This window comes from Bubalus kerabau, chromosome 4, assembly GCF_029407905.1.
Source record: "Bubalus kerabau isolate K-KA32 ecotype Philippines breed swamp buffalo chromosome 4, PCC_UOA_SB_1v2, whole genome shotgun sequence".
NCBI lineage: Eukaryota > Metazoa > Chordata > Mammalia > Artiodactyla > Bovidae > Bubalus > Bubalus kerabau.
Window position 1 is genome coordinate 107,912,154 of NC_073627.1, and position 22,307 is coordinate 107,934,460.

The 22,307-nt window shown below is 41.3% G+C and overlaps 1 protein-coding gene across 9 annotated transcripts in view; it reads right to left on the bottom strand.

Moving 5' to 3' along the window:
• SMARCA2 (SWI/SNF related, matrix associated, actin dependent regulator of chromatin, subfamily a, member 2) overlaps window positions 1-22,307 on the bottom strand; it is a 180,861-nt gene that overhangs the window by 130,414 nt on the left and 28,140 nt on the right. For all 9 annotated transcript variants that reach the window (XM_055578207.1, XM_055578211.1, XM_055578206.1 and 6 more), the window contains exons 5-9: window positions 17,679-17,934; window positions 7,460-7,586; window positions 5,364-5,537; window positions 4,110-4,283; window positions 1,178-1,348 (exon numbers count right to left, since the gene is read on the bottom strand). In XM_055578207.1, the coding sequence (XP_055434182.1) occupies window positions 1,178-1,348; window positions 4,110-4,283; window positions 5,364-5,537; window positions 7,460-7,586; window positions 17,679-17,934 (902 nt within the window). The remainder of the gene's footprint in view (window positions 1-1,177; window positions 1,349-4,109; window positions 4,284-5,363; window positions 5,538-7,459; window positions 7,587-17,678; window positions 17,935-22,307) is intronic.

Genomic DNA, 22,307 nt, shown 5'->3' on the forward strand with positions numbered 1-22,307 from the left:
GTTGAACATGACTGAAGTGACTTAGCATGCACCTACAGAATATTACAGAATTGTATCTGGTTGCCATGTGTCAACTTTAAGTTAGAAATTGGGAGCTGGAATTTTGCAAAGTCTATAATGCGACCTTGACAAGAAAATTTGGTATTTCTCACCAAGGAAATGTCGAAATGCAAACCCTGACTCATCCCTCGTTCACCTTCACAATAAGGGGAGCTATCTTATACTAAAGAAATCAGATGCAGAAGGCACCTTCTCAATCATTTATTCCTCCTCCTTAATTATGAAACAGGTATGAGAAGTCAGGAGCCATGAAATTAATTATTTTTCGAAAAACATTTTGTTCCATTATTCCGTGCACAGAAAAAAATGATTAAATGCTACCAGTCCTCAATCTTCACAATTTTAAAGCCTTCCTGCTGATGTCTATACCCAGACCAATCAGGACTGACCATGAAAATGGAATAGCCACCAAGAACTATATTACCAGACTACCTAAGCTTCCAAGAGGATCTAATATATCCACAGGTCCACACAGGGAAGCAGGTTACCCTTGAAGTGAGATATACGATCTGCAGAACAGAGATTGTAAATCTTACCCTCACTTCTCATGATAATTCAGATTATTTTACATAAGACTATTGTTTTCTGTAATGACCTAAAACTCTGACCTGCACATTTTCCTCACTGTAACGCTAGGACAGCTGAACTGAATGAACAATCTTGGCAATAGCTGTCTGTCCAAACAGGCTGAAATATGTTACTAAAAGTATCTCAAAGCTCTCTCTTTCATCTTCCTCTGGCTCCTTTCAATCTGAACAAGGCATTTTGGTTTTCATCTTTCATTCCAGTTTCTTAACTCAGCAGTCCCCTGCCTACGCATTGCACTTGAGCAAACCCTTCTTTGGGCCACATTTTCCCCTTTCCTATCGACTATGTGTACTTAGTTTTTTAATATTGTGTCAAACAGTGGAAATAGGAATTGAATATACATTCTGTCCATCTCCAATATGTTGTCTAATATGCCTCATCAACCCATCTATGTCAGCAGTGTTTACAGTAAAATCATCTAAGTCTTCCATGAGGGTAGTTAAGGAGTACTCATTACAGGGCAAGACAGGCCTAAAACCGGTCCCCAAACACACATCCCCAGCTCAGCCACAGGCATCAGAGTACTCACCTTCTTCTTCCTCCTCCTCTTCTTCTTCTCTTTGGCCGCCTGGGCTTGCTTGTGCTCCCAAACCAGGTTAGTCAGGTTGGCCACATACTCATCAGTCTGCTGCAAGAGGTATGCTAAACGCCTGTCTTTCTTTTGATCGATCAGTTTTCTATAGCCCTCTTCATCTTCAGCCTATTAAGGAAAGAAGAATGTGACGAGAACATAATAAAAGTTTGTGGGCAACACCTTTTCCCACACATCCTTCTCCTGATGGTCTGAACTTCAGCGGTGTGTGCAGCAAACTGAATGATTCCAGCCGCCCAAGTCCTTGAACCCTGGCGGGGACTGGGGAACACAGGGCGGTGTGATGCCTACCTTCCAAGAACGGGGGTTCAGGGCCAGATCAACACATGTAACTACACAATTTGTGTGGTGTGATCAAGCACTTCGAGCCAACTTTCCATTCTTCTTTGTTTAAACTGCACAAAAAGTGTTACAATTTGATGATTCACCATCTGAAGCTTACCCTTAACTTTGTATTGGAAATTGTTAAACATAATCAAAAGCAGAGAAAGTAGTAAACTCACTCATATAACCAACAGCAACCAACACAATTAACTCGTGATGACGTGATGACTCGTTTCACTGCTGCCCCTTCCCCCACCTCTGCCCTGTAATTCTGAACTGAATGGTCCTGAAGCAAATTCCGTAATAGCTTTTCATTCGTAAGTATTTCCATAAGTACTTCCAGAGGCGAAGAACTGAATAGGTTTTGAACAAATAATTTCTGATACTTCAAAGCATGACAGACACTGCGGTTGATAGCAAAGGTCAAGTTGTGGGGATTTTGGTCCCAGATCAGCACTGCATGGTGCACCCAGGTGACTGGAGACAAGTCATTTAGCACCTGAAGCCTGAGAGTGCTGAGCCATAAAACAGTGACAGTACTTTCCATTAGCAACGTTATGAGGTTAAATGAAATAAAAACTCTGATGGACTCTGGGTTGTTTCAAGAGAAATCTTCTTTATACATCCCAATAAAAGGACATTTCCAAAATATTTTCTTCACGTGATGCAGAATAAAAGGAACACATAGTAAAATCTTTAGGAGGCAGCTCCATTATAGAGGAGCTTGGGTTTTTCAGTCCAAGGGTGTCCCTCCAGCACTTGCTGGAGCGACAGCAGCTTCATCACTCCTCCTGGCTGCTGTCTGCCCCGTGGATGAACATGAACCTCGAATGCTATTATAACTCTAATTGCTTTTGGTTATGGTTGATCTCACTTGAAGAAAGAGTGATAAAAAAAAACTTCAGTTTCTCCGTTATCTATATATTCCATCACTTAATTGCAAAAATTAATGATTTGCAAATGCCTAATCATTAGTGTCAAACCAATCTGTTACTGAAGTTCTAATATAGTCTCACTTCAGTTGAATCAGACAAATTTGATTGCTTACTGCTCAGATGACTATAAAATGGTCTCCCCAGCTAGTTAGCAATCTCTGAGACAGTCCCTTCCCGTCCAAAAAAGGAGCGGGAGGCAGAAGATGACAAGATTTAGTAGTACCTGGACACAGAGCATTTTAAAATATGTTGTTTACTCTCTGAAATCCAAAGAAAAATTAATGACCAAAAAATGCAAACTGTAATACCAGCCAGGACTGTGTCACTTGGAATTTTTCAGGGACATAATTACAGGTTGACCCTAATGATTTTATCTTCATCCAATACTCAGGCATTACATCCCACAAAGAATATGCAGGTCTGTCAATATACATCACACACACTTTTCTAAAATCCATGGTGTGCTCTGAGATTTGATTCCAAAAATAAGTGGCCAATAAAAGCAAATATGTAGGCCTATGATATAAACCAATTCCTTCTGTGTTTATATATCCATTAAAAAGTAACAGTAGAAATGGAATGACCCATGAATAGCATTCCACAATAACACAGCTATAGCAAAAAAGCAGTATTTCAAAATTAACTGAAAAATCACTTTTTAAACTATTAAAGAAACATTTCTACCATTAGAAAAAAAAAAAAAGATAAGCATAAGCATCAGAGACTTCAAAAAAAAAACAACTTCCTAGATTCCAAGACACAATTTAATGAGATATTCATTCAAAACAACTTGTGTCATTAGTCTCAAAGAAGCACTATTTTTTAAACCACTTTTTAAATACCATGCTGTATTTTCTTTGCTAATATATCATTCAAAATTTTTTCATTAATGTTAGTCTTTTTTTCTCACTGGAATTTTTCACAGTGCTTTAGTATTGATATTATACTTGCTTTAAAAGACGACTTTGGGAGTTTTCTTCTTTTTCTATTCCACGAAACAATTTAATTTAGGCCCTCCATATCTGTGGTTTCTGCATCCGCATCTATAGATGCGGAAGGCTCACTGTCCTACGCTGTTTCATATAAGAGACTTGAGCATCACGGATTTTGGTATCTGGTGGGGTCCTGGGACCAATCTGTGGATACCAAGGAATGCTTGTGTGGTAGGGTGATCATCTTAAAGGTTTGGCAGAAATCACAATGAAATATCCTGGGCTTTCTGCTTTTGGCAATGGAAGAAGAGGAGAGAATAAGAGAAAAGAGGCACTACTTTAAAAAGAACTGCCACTTCCATCCCTCCAGGTCTGGTTATCAAAACTCCTAAAAAATAGAGAACCTATCTTCACGTGAGAAGCTATCATCAAACTGGCAGTGCCAGTGCCACCCTAGGACATGGAAACATCGTACTCATCAGTGGTAGCCCTTGACTACTGGCATTGCGTTGTCTAGGGAAAAGAAGGTATTTTTACCTTATCCTTCTGAAGTTTAAAGGAATGGATTAGTATACTCGATAAACAGCTTTTACTTTCTCCTTGTACCATGGCATGTTTCTCAGTGCAGATGGCTACGAGCAAAGCATTTTCCTGAATTTCCGTAGGCAGGGTCCTTACCATCAGCCTCCGCATTCTCTCCTTCTCAATCCGCTCCGTCTCTTTCTTCTGCTCCCTTTCGGTGTTGGCATGCCAGGTGGCCACTGCTTTGGAAAGCTTCTGGATCTTGCCAGCCACAGACCGATGATACTCCTTAAAGTCTTTTGCATGTTGCAAAATACTGTTCAGGTATTCCTAAAGGATCCACAGCAGGGAGAAGAGAAGGCTGAACATCCAGTTCCCAGTTAAAGTTTCAACCCAGTCCAAGAAAACTCACAGTGTGTACTGAACAGCAAGGGGAGACTAGAACCTATTTGGGATGGGCGCCCTGGTGTGTCTCCACAGCTGAGGTGTGGGCTACAGGGTGGTGGGAGAGGTGACCTCTCCAAGTTTGTTTCAGTGCCAGCCTGTAGAAAAGAAGCCTCCCAGGTCCTGAGGGTGTGGCCACATGAAAACGGAAAGATCAGAGATTGAGAGGTACCTTCAAGATGGTGATGATGAAATTTAAAGCAAATCACTCTCGAATAAAGCCCAGGGAAACAGGTATTATACTGAGAGGACAAACAGTTGAATCACGTTATGAAAGTAGTGCTCTCACTTAAATACCTTAGAACTGTCCCCCAAAATGAGTTTTATAGGAAGCTAAAATGGCCACACACCATTTGTATCCAGTTCTTAGATAAAGAAGGGGAAACACATAACCTTATTTACACTAAAGTCCAACACTTTGCAAAACAAAACCAAGCAAGGCACTTTGCAACAAAACCAAATTAAGCTCAGAAAAACAAAATTTATAGGATTATGACACGAGAATCAAATCCTACATCAAAATATTTCCAAATCTCTGGAAAGGAATGTTTTAAAATATCTGTCCTTGTGAAACCTCCAACTGGGCCCTTGAAAAGCCCAGGATACTATATTTATATTTGTTATAAAAATAACTGCTTGCCCTGTTCTTTCCAAGCTCCCTCTCCCCTAGGATTTTGTCCTAGGAAACCTTCCTGCACCCACCTCCTCAGCAGCATCCCAAGGGGTTATGACTATGAAACTTGATTGGAATTCAGAGAGCAGTGCCCTCCCCACTCATCCTGTACTGACTGTTCCCGTGTTCTTGGGGAGGTCACCTCTCTGCTGGGCCTAAGCTTTCTCATCTATGAGACGGTGTGGTTGGACCACCTACGCTGCCGGGATCCTCTCTGTGATGTCCCCACCACCCGCAGGGGCCCATCTCTCAGGGGCTCTGACTCGGCCCAGTCACGTGGCGGGGCCGAGTACCTGGTGCTTCTGCCTTCGCTTCCGCTCCTGCTCAATCTTCTGCTGCTTCTCCAGCTTCTCCGTCATGCGGGCTTCCCTCAGGGTCTGGCGCTTGCTCCGCTTGTACGCTTTGGAGTTGAGGGCCGTCTCCAGGGTCGTGTCCCGTCGCATGCAGGCCACCACCTCCTGTCGCAGCTGTCGAGAAGGGAGTGGTTAGAACATCTCCCCTGATGGAGGCCAGACCCCTGTCCCCCTGCCCTCCGTTTGGTGGAGCCGAAAAGGGACTCCTGAGTTTCTCCATCACAGCTGGCCTTCTATAAACAAAGGAACTACATCATGCCAAGGGTATCGGGTATGTTCAGAGATGCTCAAAGTTTCCTTTCCAAAAAATTCAGATAAGAAGCCAAGTACAGCACTGTCTATAGTAAATAAGTAGAGAATGTCTTGGTTTTTAAACAAATCGATTCATTCTAATTATTTTAATGATATTAATTAGTTAATAAGCTTTAAACATTTTTTTTACTTCATTTTAAGTGCCATGCTAATTTTCTCTTTGTGTTTAAAGATTAACATTGATGACGCTGGGCAAAAAGAATAGAACTACTTCCTGTTCATATGAAGTAGCTGTAGACACCAAACAATGTTAATTCACTGTCTCATATATAAATGGGAAATACTAGTTTTGGCTTCCTCTCACTTCTAACAATGATCTTTGAAAGGTATTTATTTATTTGTTTTTACTATATCATGGACTTCTTTCAGATTATCATAAATGTAACACCTCATTCATATCATATGTTATATGGTGGTAGAGAGTAAGGGCTGGAAACATGCATTGAAATAATTATTTGATTGAATCTGAAATCAGCATCCATTACAGTTAATATCATTGGAAAACTTCATAGATAACAGGTTTTTCAATAAAATGAAGCAAAAATCAGAAACCAATCAGAATCCAGCATGGCAAAGCTAATTTGAATGTAATCTTATTCCTGAAACTATAGTTGATTGATAGTCATTTAATAAAATTGTATTAAATGGCTTATAAAGTTACCTACAAGAAACAAACAAATGGAATGCACAGTTTTTTGGTTTTTTAATTAAGCTCTGATCTACTCACATACCTATAGCCAAGTAGCCGCCAGCCACCATGATGCCCTCTTGTGATATTATAACCAGCAAAGCAAACATATTTCCAAGTTCACATGATAACAGGAAGCGGGTTGGCCGTGGAATTTTATTCATATCCTCCAATAGACCAAGTCATGCAATTCAATCCTTCCAAACTACTTTCGCTTGTTAATAATTCATTTTGCATGCCTGAGTCCTTCCCCAAACAAGCCCATCTGACTGGCCAGGAAGCATTCCTTTTCCCCTTTGGCTAAATGAGGCTGAGTGACAATTAGGGGACCTGTAGCTTTGGGATCAGCAAGGCAAAACTCGCCAAAGTGAACGTTAGCTCTACTTCATCCCCCTAGTCTCCTACAGATTTAGCAATTGTAAAATAGATCGCTATGCTTGCCTTTATTAATCAGTGACTACTAAGACCATAGCAAGAACAGTAGCTACAAAATCACTGATGAGTCAGTGCTGGGGTCTGACGTGATCAGATGCTGCAAAAGTAGGTGTTGATGAATAATCTGCAGTTACAAAACATAGTTTTATGTATTTGTATAAACAATGAGCTACTAATTTAGTTAAGGGCCTTTCATATTTGTTAAAATAATTTGCATAGTCAGAGCTAAGGGTTTTATATTTCTCTTTACAAAGAAGCTCTGATCTATCACCTTCCTGTTTTCCTTTGAAATCATAAAGACAAACATGAGCTACTCCATCTGTTCTCAAGGTTTCATCTACAGTAACAAAATGCCATAAGTCAGACTTTGGAAACCATAATATGGGAGAGAAAAAAATGTCTCTGATGTACAGAAGAGAAAAATAGAATAATAAGCAGTTCATCTTCATTACTTTTCAGTTCTGTGCTGCTGGTCGAAAAGATACACTAAATTTATATCTTTTTAATAATATTGAACAGACTTAAGGAAACGCACAGATCACACTCTGGAACAATTACATTCATTTCCTGTACCTCAGATGTGCTGGGGAAAAGTTATTACCTGACGTTGGAAATTGAGTAACCGAAGTGCTTTCAGTTCCACGGTTGCTTTGGTTCGTAAGTCTGGTGGCAAAGAGCCAGGCAGATTTTCCAGCTCCTGTATCCTATGGGCTATGCGAGCCTGAAGTCTAAAGGAGATGATAAAATGGGGGAGGGGGGGGAAAATAGATGTTACAGCCTGGTCTTAACTGAGAGACAACAGTCTCAGGTTTACGTTCATGGCAGAACACCTTGCAGATACTGATGGCAAACTTCTGACACCCAAACAGATTATCTGATGTTAAGCAGAGAAAAGCTCCCTTTGCACTAATGCCCACAGGTGCTATATTACTTAACACTTTTGGCCTTCTTCACAACCTGTCTCTAACAGCCAGGAAGGAAGGCTTGGGGTACATGTAGGAGCAAAGTCAAAGTCCCATGGCTCCCTCTGAAGAGAGAGAGAAAGTGACAGCCAGGAAAAATCTGACTTGCTCCCAGCCAGAGCGCAGAGCTGAGACAACAGAGTTCTCTTTCTAACTTCTAGTTCTGTCCTAAGGCAGTGGGGCCACTGGCCCTCCCTTCCAAGATGCTGATGATGACAGGCATTAATGCTGAGTAAACAAGAACAGTTTTAGGTGCTGAGGCCACAGAAATCAGCCAACCCAAAACTTTCAGAGAGAGAGAAAGAGCCCTGCCAACCACAACCATTTCCTCTGTGAGCAATACTTGCTTGAGAAAAGAAAAGGCAAATCAGATAAAAAAAAAAAAAAAAAAAATCTGGTTTGGGGCAGCAGTAAATAGCAAACAGCATGTGAAAAACTAAGAGTTTCTAGAAAAGGACTGCCAGGCAATCTCAGTCTGGCCATCATTAAAAAAAAACCCAAAAAACAGAACTGTGGGTACTTCCTCATAATAGAGGCAGAACAGAAAATAAAAGACATCCCACTTAATTTATTTGCGATACTGTTACTGTAAGTCACAGAAACTGGTTTTAGAGTTCACCTGGGTCCTATGCTTACAAATAATGATCTGCCATTTAAATCTAGTTTTAATACCTGTGGCGGATTCATTTTGATATTTGGCAAAACTAATACAATTATGTAAAGTTTAAAAATAAAATTAAAAAAAAATAAAATAAAATAGCCAACTATAAAAAATAAATAAATAAATAAATCTAGTTTTAGAATCAGTTCAGTTCAGTTCAGTCGCTCAGTCATGTCCAACTCTTTGCGACCCCATGAATCACAGCATGCCAAGCCTCCCTGTCCATCACCAACTCCCGGAGTTCACTCAAACTCATGTCCATCGAGTCGGTGATGCCATCCAGCCATCTCATCCTCTGTCGTCCCCTTCTCCTCCTGCCCCCAATTCCTCCCAGCATCAGGGTCTTTTCCAATGAGTCAACTCTTCGCATGAGGTGGTCAAAGTATTGGAGTTTCAGCTTTAGCATCAGTCCTTCCAATGAATACCCAGGACTGATCTCCTTTAGGATGGACTGGTTGGATCTCCTTGAATCACCTTCCCTCAAATTTGGGGGCAAAACTGACTTGGAATAGATTTTGACAAAGAAAGAACAGTAAATGGTAGTAAGTTAAACTAAACTAACAGTAACTGCACTAAGGTGCATTTAAAGTGAAAATGAAAGTCACTCAGTTGTGTCTGACTCTTTGTGACCCCATGGACTATACAGTCCTTGGAATTCTCCAGGCCAGAATACTGGATTGGGTAGCCTTTCTGTTCTCCAGGAGATTTTCCCGACCCAGGTCTCCCGCATTGCAGGCAGATTCTTTACCAGCTGAGCCACAAGGGAAACACAAGAATACTGGAGTGGGTAGCCTATCCCTTCTCCAGCAGATCTTCCTGACCCAAGAATCAAGCTGGAGTCTCCTGCATTGCAGGTGTATTTACAGCACAATTTAATTTTCTCTCTCTCTCTCCCACACACACACATATACATCTACAAGGTAAGTCTATAACAGCACTATGTTATTGAGAAAACTGAAGTTCAGAGATACTAAGAAACACGTGGACTTGACAGAGCCAGTAAAGGAGAGCGCCAGGATGAGACTCCTCACTGGCTTTAAACCAGCACCGCTGCAACACCACCACAGACAATCAAAGTACACTTCCTAGCGGCAAACTCTCGCGGAACTCAGCTATAAAAGTTGATAACTAAACATTCTGTTTAAAATTAGTTTCATGGTTTTATTAACCTTTATGATGCCATATATTGATATGAAAAAGAAAACCTTCTGTGACTTGGACACTGCAAAATATCTTAATAGTTCATATAGTCCAAGTATCAGAATGAATGCATGTGTGTGTGTGTGCTAAGTCGCTTCAGTCATGTCCAACTCTTTGCAACCGTAGCCCACCAGGCTCCTCTGCCCATGGGGCTTCTCCAGCAACAATATTGGAGTGGGCTGTCATGCCCTCCTCCAGGGGATCTTTCCAACCCTGGGAGAGAACCTGCATCTCCTGCATTGGAAGGTAGCTTCTTTACCCCTAGTGCCACCAGGGAAGCCCAAGTATCAAAATGAGGGCTTTTTTTAAAACAAAAATTAGAGCTGTTTGCTTTGACAGAGAAATAAAATACGTTTCTCAAAACTTTAAAAATAATAATAAGGGAAATGTGTCATTTTTTTCCTGACCTCACTTGGTGGCTCATACAGTAAAGATCTGCCTGCAATGCAGCACACCCAGGTTCCATCCTTGGGTCTAGAAGATCCCGTGGAGAAGGGACTGGCTACTCACTCCAGTACTTTTTCCTGGAGAACTGCATGGACAGAGGAGCCTCGTGGGCTTCAGTCCACAGGGTTACAAAGAGTCTGATATGACTGAACAATGAACACGTTCATGAAAATAATATTATGATCGATTCCTCTTTTATTTGGTATATATGTGTTATTATGATTTACTGAATGATCTATTATCATCACGTGTCACTACTAGTATCATCATTGTTATCGTGTTATTTCAACAACGCATACCAACATAAACAATAGTACTTATAAATGGTTTTACCATGCAACAGACTAAAAATGCATTAGGTTCAAACAATAACAATAAACATTCATCAACTTACTCTCGATCAAATTGTTCAAACTCTCCCAACCTTCTTCCACACTCCTTTTACTATTGATGCTCATGGGATTCTAATCATGGTTTTTAACTTTTCTCTGTATGAAACAAACATCTACTTCCTTTATCCAATTCAATTTCTTAAACATGCACATGGCCAAAAATTCCCAAATACAGCAACAGATGATGCATCTTAACAATTAAGATATTAAGAGAAAAATCTATTACAGTTTTTTCAAACATATAATTTAAAGGGGAAAAAAGGAAACTGAAACAATTCTACCTGTGTAGAGTTAAGGCCATACTAAGGGAAATTTAAATACTGTAGCGGGGTGAGATAAAGGCCAACGATATGGTTATTCTGCTTCTTTGGTTCTATATTTACTGCAGTCCTTTTTCATCAGAATAACCCAGAATTCAAACTGTCCCTTGGCATCGTGTTTTACTCTCTTTGACAAAGTGGGTCAGGTGCTGTGTTAGAGGAATGGGTGCTTTTTCCTTAATCGTCTAAACGACTGTGGAACTGGGGCTAAATAAATAATCTTAGGACAACTGGCCTGACTGTGTAGAGATTAAATCACACTGGACCAGGAGGGTGGACGTTGGGGAGTGGAGAGGAGAATCAGGGAGGTGAGAAGGTGGGGAGTGGGGTAGGAGGAGCATGGGGTCACCTGGATGTGGGAGTCGGTGGGAAGCTGGGAAGGGAAGCCCCTGAAATGATGGCTTCTCCAAAGGACCTAGTAATTTGTCAGTGAATCTCAGATTCTCCAGGACAAAAGACTCTTTCTTTTATGGAAGGGAGGCAAGAAGTACAGAGTGCAAACTATAGGAAAAGAGGAAAGGTAGATTCCGACGTAAAATTATATGCATCCAATTCAGCACATGGGGAGAGGGAGTAGTAAAGGGATAGGAGGGGCTTCTTTTACATAGAGAATTTTATCTTTGGGTAGTGGTGGCTGTTAATAGAAATCTTCATTTTAAATAATGCTCCTCTCCAGACAATTTCATCTTCCCATCAATGGGATTCAGCAGGTAGTCCGATAAAGAGATTCAGGATTCTAAACTTCCCGAAACAACAACAGATGTAATACTGCATAACTGCAGGAGACTCATTTAGTGTCCTCACGGGTACAGAAAATTGAAGCAGAATTAGGTCACTCAGGTTTTTCATACAGATTGAACAGTAAATCAAGAGGGGTTACTGTTCTGGCAAGAAAAAGAGTTCCATTAAAGGCGACAGATATTTGTTCAGGTCCAGAGGAGAAGTTTATGATTCCTGTAGGAGAGTTATTTGAACAGAAAATGACACTGGTACATTTTGTTCCTTCCAGGAGCTGAGTGACACTTTTTAAAAGAAAGAGAGAGGGAGACTGACTTTTGGTAACTCTGCTGATGAAGCAGCTCTTGGTAATTTTTCAGAAGGAATTTTCAGGGTTGTAATGGAGGCCAGGGCAGTACAAAAAACACTAGGCTGGCTTCCCGAAGCCGGGGGACTAGTATGCTGTTTTCATACTAAGTTCTGACTTGATACCAAAGAGGGCTCACATCATTCAAAGATACTCTTCTCAAATAAATCCCTTTCAGTGTGAAATATATTTCTTTCTCATGTAACATTTGTAGAATTTACATGCTAACATTATAATTCCTGGAGCACTTCTGATCAACCCTCTAACTCTAGGTGGAAGAACTGAAGTGAAGTATATTGACGGGGCAAAGAAAACATGCCAAAACACCAAAAAAAAAAAAGAAAGGTACTGACACTACAGAGAAAAGCAATAAAGTTCCACATTAAGAAAAGATGGTCTAAAAGAAAGGATCCAATTTAAATGAGAACAAAACGTTTTTAACTTAAGAGCTTATATAGATCTGAGGCAGAGTGTTCACTTGCAGAAACTTACATGTGCTATTACTGAAAAAGCAAAGTTAATTTTGTCAAAATTCTGATTTCATGATGAACAGGAAAAGCAGCCAAGGGACTTAAAAGTAAAAAAAAAAAAGTTAAGATTCTGACAATTTTCTTTCATTTTTCATAGACAAGGTAAGTGATATTACAACAAAGAAATGAACATCTGGTTAAAGAATTTCTGACAAATGATTTCTGCTCAAACCAAGTTTATAAAATTATAAAAGAGACTTAAAAAAAAAAAAAAAAAAAAAAAAAAAGACCTTTCTCAAATCCTCAATCAGAAGAGAGAGTTACACCGGACTCTTCCTAACAGTGCTAAAGGGTAGTAAGTAAGCCATTCTCTCAAAGAGGGGGAAAGGGGGGTTTTAGCTGTCTTTTACAAGGGCCTAAGGGACTTAATCTAACCCTTTTAAAGGAATATATTTAACTAATTTCTGCAACTGGATAATTTATCTTCATATAGGCAAAAGTCAGCTCTTGCTCTGTAACTAAAGAAGATAAAAGATACCCCTGCAAAACCCTGCCAGTATAAACCTAAGCTTCTCAAGACAGCCATGGGAGATTTCAGGCCAAAACACCCACCAGCTTTTTGAACCTAGGGTTGCCAGATCGGTCACTTCAAAAGCCAGGCAGCTTAACAGAAGAGGAGACATGTTATCAAGTAATAATAATACCATGACAATTAGCCATTCCACCACCTTCTGCAATGCTTGTAATTCAGAAGATACTGATGGACACATGTTTTTAACTTGACACAGGTATGGAGGACAAAAACCTTTCCACATACTAGAATAGGCTAAACAGTAATTATTAATACCGTGTACTTTGGGAGACCATCCTTTAAGATAATTTCCCAAAAAAATGTTAAAATGAGCTCGTTACAAGAAAACCCTGCAAATACAGTTCTGGTAAAAATGACAAAGAAAATTTAGGACTCAATAAGTGCGCACAAACACCCCCCCCCCCATAATATAGGCTGAAGAAGGAAAAAAATATTAAGAATTAATGCTTTTGAACCGTGGTGTTGGATAAGACTCTTGAGAGTCCCTTGGACAGCAAGATCAAATTAGTCAATCCTGAGGGAAATCAGTCCTGAATATTCATTGGAAGGACTGATGCTGAAGCTGAAGCTCTAATACTTTGGCCACCTGATGTGAAGAACTGACTCATTGGAAAAGATCCTGATACTGGGAAAAACTGAAGGCAGGAGGAGAAGGGGATGACAGAGGATGAGATGGTTGGATGGCATCACTGACTCAATGGACATGAGTTTCAGCAAGCTCCAGGAGTTGGTGATGGACAGGGAAGCCTGGCATGCTGCAGTCCGTGGGGTTGCAAAGAGGTGGACACGACTGAGCAACTGAACTGAACTGAAGGAAAAAATCCCAGATGCATTTCTAGGTACAGTGTCTGTGTTATAAGGGGTTTATGTGATTCAACAAAAGGACTGGTAGCTCTGTATGGTCAAGGTAGGGAAAAAATGTTAGCACTTAGGAAGTCAGAATTTTAAACAATACCCAACTATCCCATTTATTGTCTTTTAAAATGGCTTTTGGCTTTTTTATTTAATAGCAACATAAAGAAAGGACTGAATATGAATATTTTTTCTGCCCCAAATGAGTATACAATGCTGATATTTGACTTTTATACCACACAGAAATTATTCACCCAACAGAATCTGCCTATCAGTACTGAAATATCAATTGATGATGAGTATCTAGCTCTCTGGGGATACATGAAAAGCTGGAAACAGCAATATAAAAGCTCTTAATTGAGGATTAATAATGGCAGTGAGAATAAAGTCATACTCTTCATCCAAAGAGCTATACACATTTAATGGCAAGTTATTGTGATTTCTTTCAGAGTAACTCTCAAAGCTGATAAATTAGTATTTTAATATAATAACAGATAAGTAGCCATGTGTTTTACAATAAAGAGTAAGGTAATGTTTTTAAAGGGATTCTAGACATTATTTTTTTTCCTGGGCTCCAAAATCACTGCAGATGGTGACTGCAGCCACAAAATTAAAAGACGCTTGCTCCTTGGAAGAAAAGCTATGACAAACCTAGACAGCATATTAAAAAGCAGAGACATTACTTTGCCAACAAAGGTCCATCTAGTCAAAGTCATGGTTTTGCCAGTAGTCATGTATGGATGTGAGAGCTGGACCATAAAGAAGGCTGAAGGCCAGACAATTGATGCTTTTGAACTGTGGTGTTGGAGAAGACTCTTGAGAGTCCCTTGGACTGCAAGGAGATCAAACCAGTCAATCTTGAATATTCATTAGGAGGACTGATGCTGAAGCTGAAGCTCCCAATACTTTGGCCACTTGATTCGAAGAGCCGACTCATTAGAAAAGACCCTGATGCTAGGAAAGACTGAAGGCAGGAGAAGGGGATGGGAGAGCACAAGATCGTTGGATGGCATCACTGACTCAATGGACATGAGTTTGAGCCAGCTCCAGGAGATGCTGAAGGACAGGGAAGCCTGGTGTGCTGCAGTCCATGGGGTCTCGAAGAGTAGGACAACAAAGTGAGTGACTGACAACAAAAGACATTATTTTGGGCTTCCAGGTGGCACCAGTGGTAAAGAATCTGCCTGCCAATGCTGGAGACATAAGAGACTCTTGTTAGATGCCTGGGTCAGGAAGATCCCCTGGGGGCGGGCATGGCAACCCACTCTAGTATTCTTGCCTGGAGAATTCCCATGGACAGAAGACCCTGGCAGACTACAGTCCATAGGGTTGCGAAGAGTTGGACATAACTAAAGCAACATAGCACGAAAGCACAGATATTATTTCTTAACGTTCTCTATAATGTTTAACCCCTAACTGTCTTAAGTTAAATCACACTTGGGAAATAATAATAATAGCTAATATGTATTGAAAGTCTTTGCATAATTTTATCTTCTCCCTATAAAAGATAATATTGCATAATACCTTCTTTTAACATAAGGGGAAACTGAGTCACAGAAAACAGATGTACCTTGAAGAAGGCAACACAAACACTTAGTGGCAGGGCACACTTTTTGGCTAACTCTCGAAACCAGGGCTTCCCTGGTGGCTCAGCTGGTACAGAATCCGCCTGCAGTGCAGAAGACCTGGGTTTGATCCCTGGGTTGGGAAGATCTCCTGGAGAAGGGAAAGGCTTCTGGCCTGGAGAACTCCATGAACTATATAGTCCATGGGGTCGCAAAGAGCCAGACACAACTGAGTGACTTTCACACATACATACACCCGAATCCATGATCTTAGCTTCATTTTATCTTGACTCAGTTCTTCCTGGACTCTTTTTTTTATTTTTGAAATTAACCATTTAGGATCTACTAACTACTGGATCATGGAAAAAGCAAGAGAATGCCAGAAAAACATCTAGTTCTGCTTTACTGACTATGCCAAAGCCTTTGACTATGTGGATTACAATAAACTGTGGAAAATTCTTCAAGAGATGGGAATACCAGACCACCTGACCTGCCTCTTGAGAAACCTATATGCAGGTCAGGAAGTAACAGTTAGAACTGGACATGGAACAACAGACTGGTTCCAAACAGAAAAAGGAGTACGTCAAGGCTGTATATTGTCACCTTGCTTATTTAACTTATATGCAGAGTACATCATGAGAAACGCTGGGCTGGAAGAAGCACAAGCTGGAATCAAGATTGCTGGGAGAAATATCAATAACCTCAGATATGCAGATGACACCACCCTTATGGAAGAAAGTGAAGAGGAACTAAAAAGCCTCTTGATGAAAGTGAAAGAGGAGAGTGAAGAAGTTGGCTTAAAGCTCAACATTCAGAAAACGAAGATCATGGTATCTGGTCCCATCACTTCATGGGAAGTAGATGGGGAAACAGTGTCAGACTTTATTTTGGGGGGCTCCAAAATCACTGCAGATGGTGACTGCAGCCATGAAATTAAAAGACGCTTACTCCTTGGAAGGAAAGTTATGACCAACCTAGATAGCATATTGAAAAGCAGAGACATTATTTTGCCAACAAAGGTATGTCTAGTCAAGGCTATGGTTTTTCCTGTGGTCATGTATGGATGTGAGAGTTGGACTGTGAAGAAAGCTGAGCACCGAAGAATTGATGCTTTTGAACTGTGTGGTGTTGGAGAAGACTCTTGAGAGTCCCTTGGACTGCAAGGAGATCCAATCAGTCCATTCTAAAGGAGATCAGTCCTGGGTGTTCATTGGAAGGACTGATGCTAAAGCTGAAACTCCAATACTTTGGCCACCTCATGCAAAGAGTTGACTTATTGGGAAAAGATTCTGATGCTGGCAAAGATTGAGGGCAGGAGGAGAAGGAGATGACAGAGGATGAGATGGCTGGATGGCATCACTGACTGGATGGACATGAGTTTGAGTGAATTCTGGGAGATGGTGATGGACAGGGAGGCCTGGCGTGCTGTGATTCATGGGGTCGCAAAGAGTCGGACACGAGTGAGGAACTGAACTGAAGTGAACTGAACTAGAGTCTGCGGGCCAAACCCTGTCCGTAGCTTGTTCTCATAAATAAAATTTCACAGGAACACAGCCAGCCCATTATTGCCTGGCTGCATTCACGCCATAATGGTAGAGTTGAATAGTTCTGACAGAGGCTCTAAGGCCCTTTAGAGAAAAGGTTTGTCAATCCCTGATTCAGATAAATGTGCCAAATGAAGCTTCTGGAGTAAGAGTTATAATAAGGACCACATACGAAGACATTTAAATGGGGCCTACCCTAAAAGTGAGACCAAGCCATTGACCAACAAGTGCATGAACTAAATCAAAGAATGCATTATTTCCTTATATACAGCTTCTGAAGGATGGCCTTTAGTATCAGGAGATGTCAAGCCAGCAGACACACTGAACATATGAGCCACTCACAGTCAACATTCAACACAGTGACAGACTAGAACAAAATACTGCACAGTCTGAGTGTGAGCTGACCACTTTCTTGTATCTTTAAGAACTCTGGGCTGAGCTTTTGATCTTGGTGTGTCATCGGAGTAGATAAAAGTTTTCTGACTGTAAGAGTGAAAATCAGGCCCAGAAGCCCCGGAGGGTCCCCGCCCCAGGCTCCAGTGGCACAGAAACTCTTCTCTGAGACTTTGTTGGAAAGTCACTCTCAAGCCTGAGTCTTGGCCTCTGCAGTTTCCCTTAGGCCTTTCCCTGGTCCCACAAAGAATGGCCATCACACTAGGAGACACCAGGCCCTCTAGGCTGGGTGGTAGTTGCAAGCACACATCATCTTACCCGCGGGGCAGGTGCATTACCTGTACTCCCGCTCCTGCATAATCTCCACGGGGTCCAGGCCTTGCGGTTTCTGGACAGGGCTGATCCGGCTCTGCTTCTGCTGCAGCTGCAGGATGGGTGAGGGCTGCCCCGGGGCTGGCTGCGGTACGGAGGGTCCAGGCACGGCAGCCGCGGGCGGTGGCGCTGCGGCGGGAGGCGCAGGTGAGGGCCGGCCGCTGGGAGCGGGCACCGGCAGCTTCTGCGGGGGGCTCGGGCCGCTCAGCTCTGGCCCCGGGCCTGTGAGACAAGAGCGACATAGGCAGCTGGGGAGGGAAGGTGCCCTGTGCCCACACCCCGCCTGCCCGCCGACAACCCCCCGCCCCCGGGGCGGGGGAGGGTCTGAGGATGGGGACAAAGGAAGGTCTCAAGAGAAGAAAACAGGAAGGAAGGGAGGAAGATGAGGAAAGCCAGAAGAGAAAGGAGGAAAGGAAAAAGAAAAAAAGAATTTGGCATCTATCCCAAAGGGAAATGGCCCTAAAATGGCTCTTAGGTAATAAACTGATTAAGGAATAGAGAGCCAGTTTTTAGTGGAGGTCTGCAGTGAGTTTTTAAAAATAATTACAGGTGTATTTGGGGTTCTGAAAAGCAAGGGAGTCATTCAGCGGTCAGATGCAATCTGGGTGTGGTCCCCAAATCACATTCTGCGGACTACACAAGCCCCCTCCTGCCCAATCTGGAATGGTCCAGCTGTAGAACCTATGGTCTACATAATACAGGCAGCAGCCCACCAGTACTCTGATGTGAACTGAAATAAGCATGCATTTTTCCCTAATGACCTATAAAGTATATTTCAGGCTTTATCGATACATCTAGGGAACTTAAATTTCTTACTACATGTTAGAAAATATTTCTAAAAACATTCAGTGCAGGGGAAATAAAGAATCTGCTCATTCCACCTAAGAAAACCTAGCAAAGATTAAGATTCAAGAGAGCATTTTTCTCATCTTACCAGAATAAAGGGCTATGTAATCATTAAGTTTATTAAAATGTACTTGATTAGTTAATTTAAAGCAATTTCCCACATTAAACTTTAGGAGTTTAAACTAAAAGTGTTCCATCTCTCCTCCAGGTGAATTTTTACTTATTTCAAAGTTATAAATAAAATTAGTGATGCTACCAGAGGAGTTTAGTAAATCAAAAAGAAAAATCTCTGCAAGCAGATGTTAAAACCTCCAATAGGCATTCTTCCAAGTATTGTCTGTATCTGTTCAGAGAAATATTAAAATTATTAAATGGTAACAAAAATAATCATCTCTATACTTCAGAGTGACTTATTAATGTACCATACAAAGACATACATTATGAAAACTTAGATACATTTCAATTTTCAGCAAACACCAGGGAGAAGTGGGCTTAAATGACAACCCAAGGATAGCAAACATTCTGACAAGAGGAATGGGAAGAATTAGAACAAACTGCTGGGAAACTACAGTGTGCGTGAGTATGTGTGTGCCTGTGAGCATGAGTGTGTGTAGTGGTGGTGTTCTTTCGATCCCCTCCATCTGAAATTAGGTAAAACTTTCCCAGAGACTTAGGGCTGGATGAGACTTCCTGAGGTAATCTGTAGCCCTGTTCTAGGATTGATGACAAGTTCTGGAGGGAAAAATGCACTTCTTGTTTGGTTTTTTGTTTGTTTGTTTTAGGCATTATAGATGTACTATCATAGTAAAGAGATCCTTCTCAGCTAAGTACATTCTGATTCTTTTTCTGAACGGGAGGTCTTTTACATAATGCAAACCTTTTCACAATATTTCAGATTTAGAGTTCCTTCCATTCATATGGAAGAAACTGGTTTATAAACATTAACTCTCAGGGTTGTTAACCATTGGAATAAGTTATGGAGGGACACTTTTGATTATTTTTTTCCCTCAGGGTCTTTAAAACAGGGGAGATTTTTTAAAAAATCTGAGTTGCCTTGAGCCAAAAGAGAGGAGATGGAGATTTCTAACAGTTACTTTAATAGTGTGATTCTATGAATTTCCCTAATAAGCTCAAGAAACTGGTAGAGTTAAATATATTTGAAGACTTGGTATAAGCATACGAAATAAAAGATGTAATACATTGAAGCCCTCTAAAAAACCACCACCTTTAATAAAAAGAAAATCTGTGTCCTATTGATAACATCATACTAATTACCCTAAATTCAGTTTTCAGAGTGCTTTTCCTCCTTTCAAAATTTGAATAAGTTATCAATAAAAACCATAATAGTGCAAGAGTGTACATATTTCACTTACTCTGGATGCTTTCTTCTTTAGCATGATGGCTTGTAAATACCTATGTAGAGTCATGCCAACTCCTCGAGGTATATTCAAGTCACTATTTTTAAAAACACACAATCAAAGGGAGGTATCCAGAGCATGTCTGATATCTCTGGTTCCAAATCTAGTCATTTTCAGCCTGTGACCTGAAACTAGATCTGATACATACACAGCTGCTGCTGCTGCTGCTGCTAAGTCACTTCAGTCGTGTCCGACTCTGTGCGACCCCATAGACGGCAGCCCACCAGGCTCCCCCATCCCTGGGATTCTCCAGGGAAGAACACTGGAATGGGTTGCCATTTCCTTCTCCATACACAGCTAGGCTTCTTTAATCCGTAAATACAGAGACATTCTTATCTGGTTTAAGGACTCTTAAAGACGTAGATAGAGAGAGACCCAAACGTAGACTTAAATATTCAGATCTCCAATCTAGAAGTATTCCAGCTTGCTATGAACTGAAATAGGTATGTCTAAAGCACCCTGTCGGAGAAGGCAACGGCACCCCACTCCAGTACTCTTGCCTGGAAAATCCCATGGGTGGAGGAACCTAGTAGGCTGCAGTCCATGGGGTTGCTAAGAGTCAGAGCGACTTCACTTTCACTTTTCACTTTCATGCACTGGAGAAGGAAATGGCAACCCACTCCAGTGTTCTTGCCTGGAGAATCCCAGGGACGGCAGAGCCTGGTGGGCTGTCTATGGGGTCACACAGGGTCGGGCACGACTGAAGCGACTTAGCAGCAGCAGCAAAGCACCCTGTGTCTTTCTAAAAGAACCGGTAAGTCATACCAATCAGTCGTGGGAGCCTGAGCAAGTTACTTAACCCCTGGTGCCTCAGTCTCCTCATCGGTAGAATGGAGATAATAACAGCGCCTCCGCCCTGCAAGGGGGAAGTGAGGATTCAATGAGACAGCATGGCTGCTGCATACTCACCCCTCAGCTCTGGTCATTTTTATTGCCACCAAGGACACCAAAGTAAAGAAGCCTAATATAATCTCTCAGCTTTTCAGAAAAACTCTATGGCAAAGGACAGGTTTTCAAGGAAATTTGGTACTGTATTAGCTAGAAGCTTTGAAAGTACGCTCTTCAAGAGCAAACTTGAAAATGTTTCCACCGTTTAATACAATTCAGCACAGATACTCAGATAAGTCGACCTGCCCTGTGCTTCCTGCTAATTCCCCATCAGAGTCACTTACAGGCAAACTCCTTTCTAACTAAACACTGCAAATTCATTGACTGCCTGGGTCTATTTTCTCCTCCAGCCAACATGTTATACAAAAAATTCTCCTCACAGAGGCGAGGGGACTGAAGGCAGCTGCCTGCCATTAGACATGCCCAGAACACACCTACCTAACCATGAGGGGTTCTGCTTGTCTTTTAGGAGCGTTGAGCTGCCTGAATGGGTTTGTTCTGTATCAGCAGAAAGCATCTCTTGACAACCAGCACACTCGTGGTCTGCAGAATGATAAAAACTCACATCTTTATATCTTTAGATCGAAAACAAATTATGTTCTTTAGCTTATCTCCTACTCTCTCGCCAATATAAACAATTTAGGCTGAATTGTCTGAGGTACAAAATATGTGTCTTCCTGTCAGTCCTCACTGTAGAAGTCAAGGTAGATATTAGCCTTGACACTCTTGAGGGGTGTCGTCCCATTGCAGCTAAGGGAGGGAAGGAGTCTTTATTAGATGTCTGAATCTAAGAAACAGGTAAATAAACTTCTTAAATTACCTAAGTCTCACATGTACAGAATTTCTGTACAGAATTCCCACTTTGGCTTCCGGTACAGAAGGATGTTTATGCAAATAACTATCTATGCATCAGACAAAGATTTAAGTGGATTCCAGAGGTTGAAAAGATAAATGTAATAATGAGGCTTAAACAAAGCATACTAAGAAATTTTAGATGACAAAAGGAAAAAAAAAAAATGTTAAGGGGCAAGCAGGAGAGTGACAAGCCCTGAAAAAAATCAGCAATAAAACTCTTGCTTTCTACCATGAAGGCTTCCCTGCCCACCACAAAAAAAAAAAAAAAAAAAAAAAAATCTTGTCAGTTCCTGTTTTGAAATTTGCTTTGGTCTCCAAAAAGAAAAATGAATCAGAATTAAAAGAAAAATGATGGATTCGATTTGAGAGGAGCCCACAGCAGGCAAGGACTAGAGTCACTCATCTGTTCAGTGCACACTTCCTCTGGTCAAACTGCAGTTCTCGGGTGGTGGCTCTGGCGGCATTGCTTTTGGTGAATTCTAACTTTGGAGTGGGTTTAAGGCAGATCACCCCAGCCAAAAAAGCTCTCTTCGCACATGAGTGACACTAGTGTTAAGTAGGTAGAATAGGGAAAAGGAGTCCAAAATG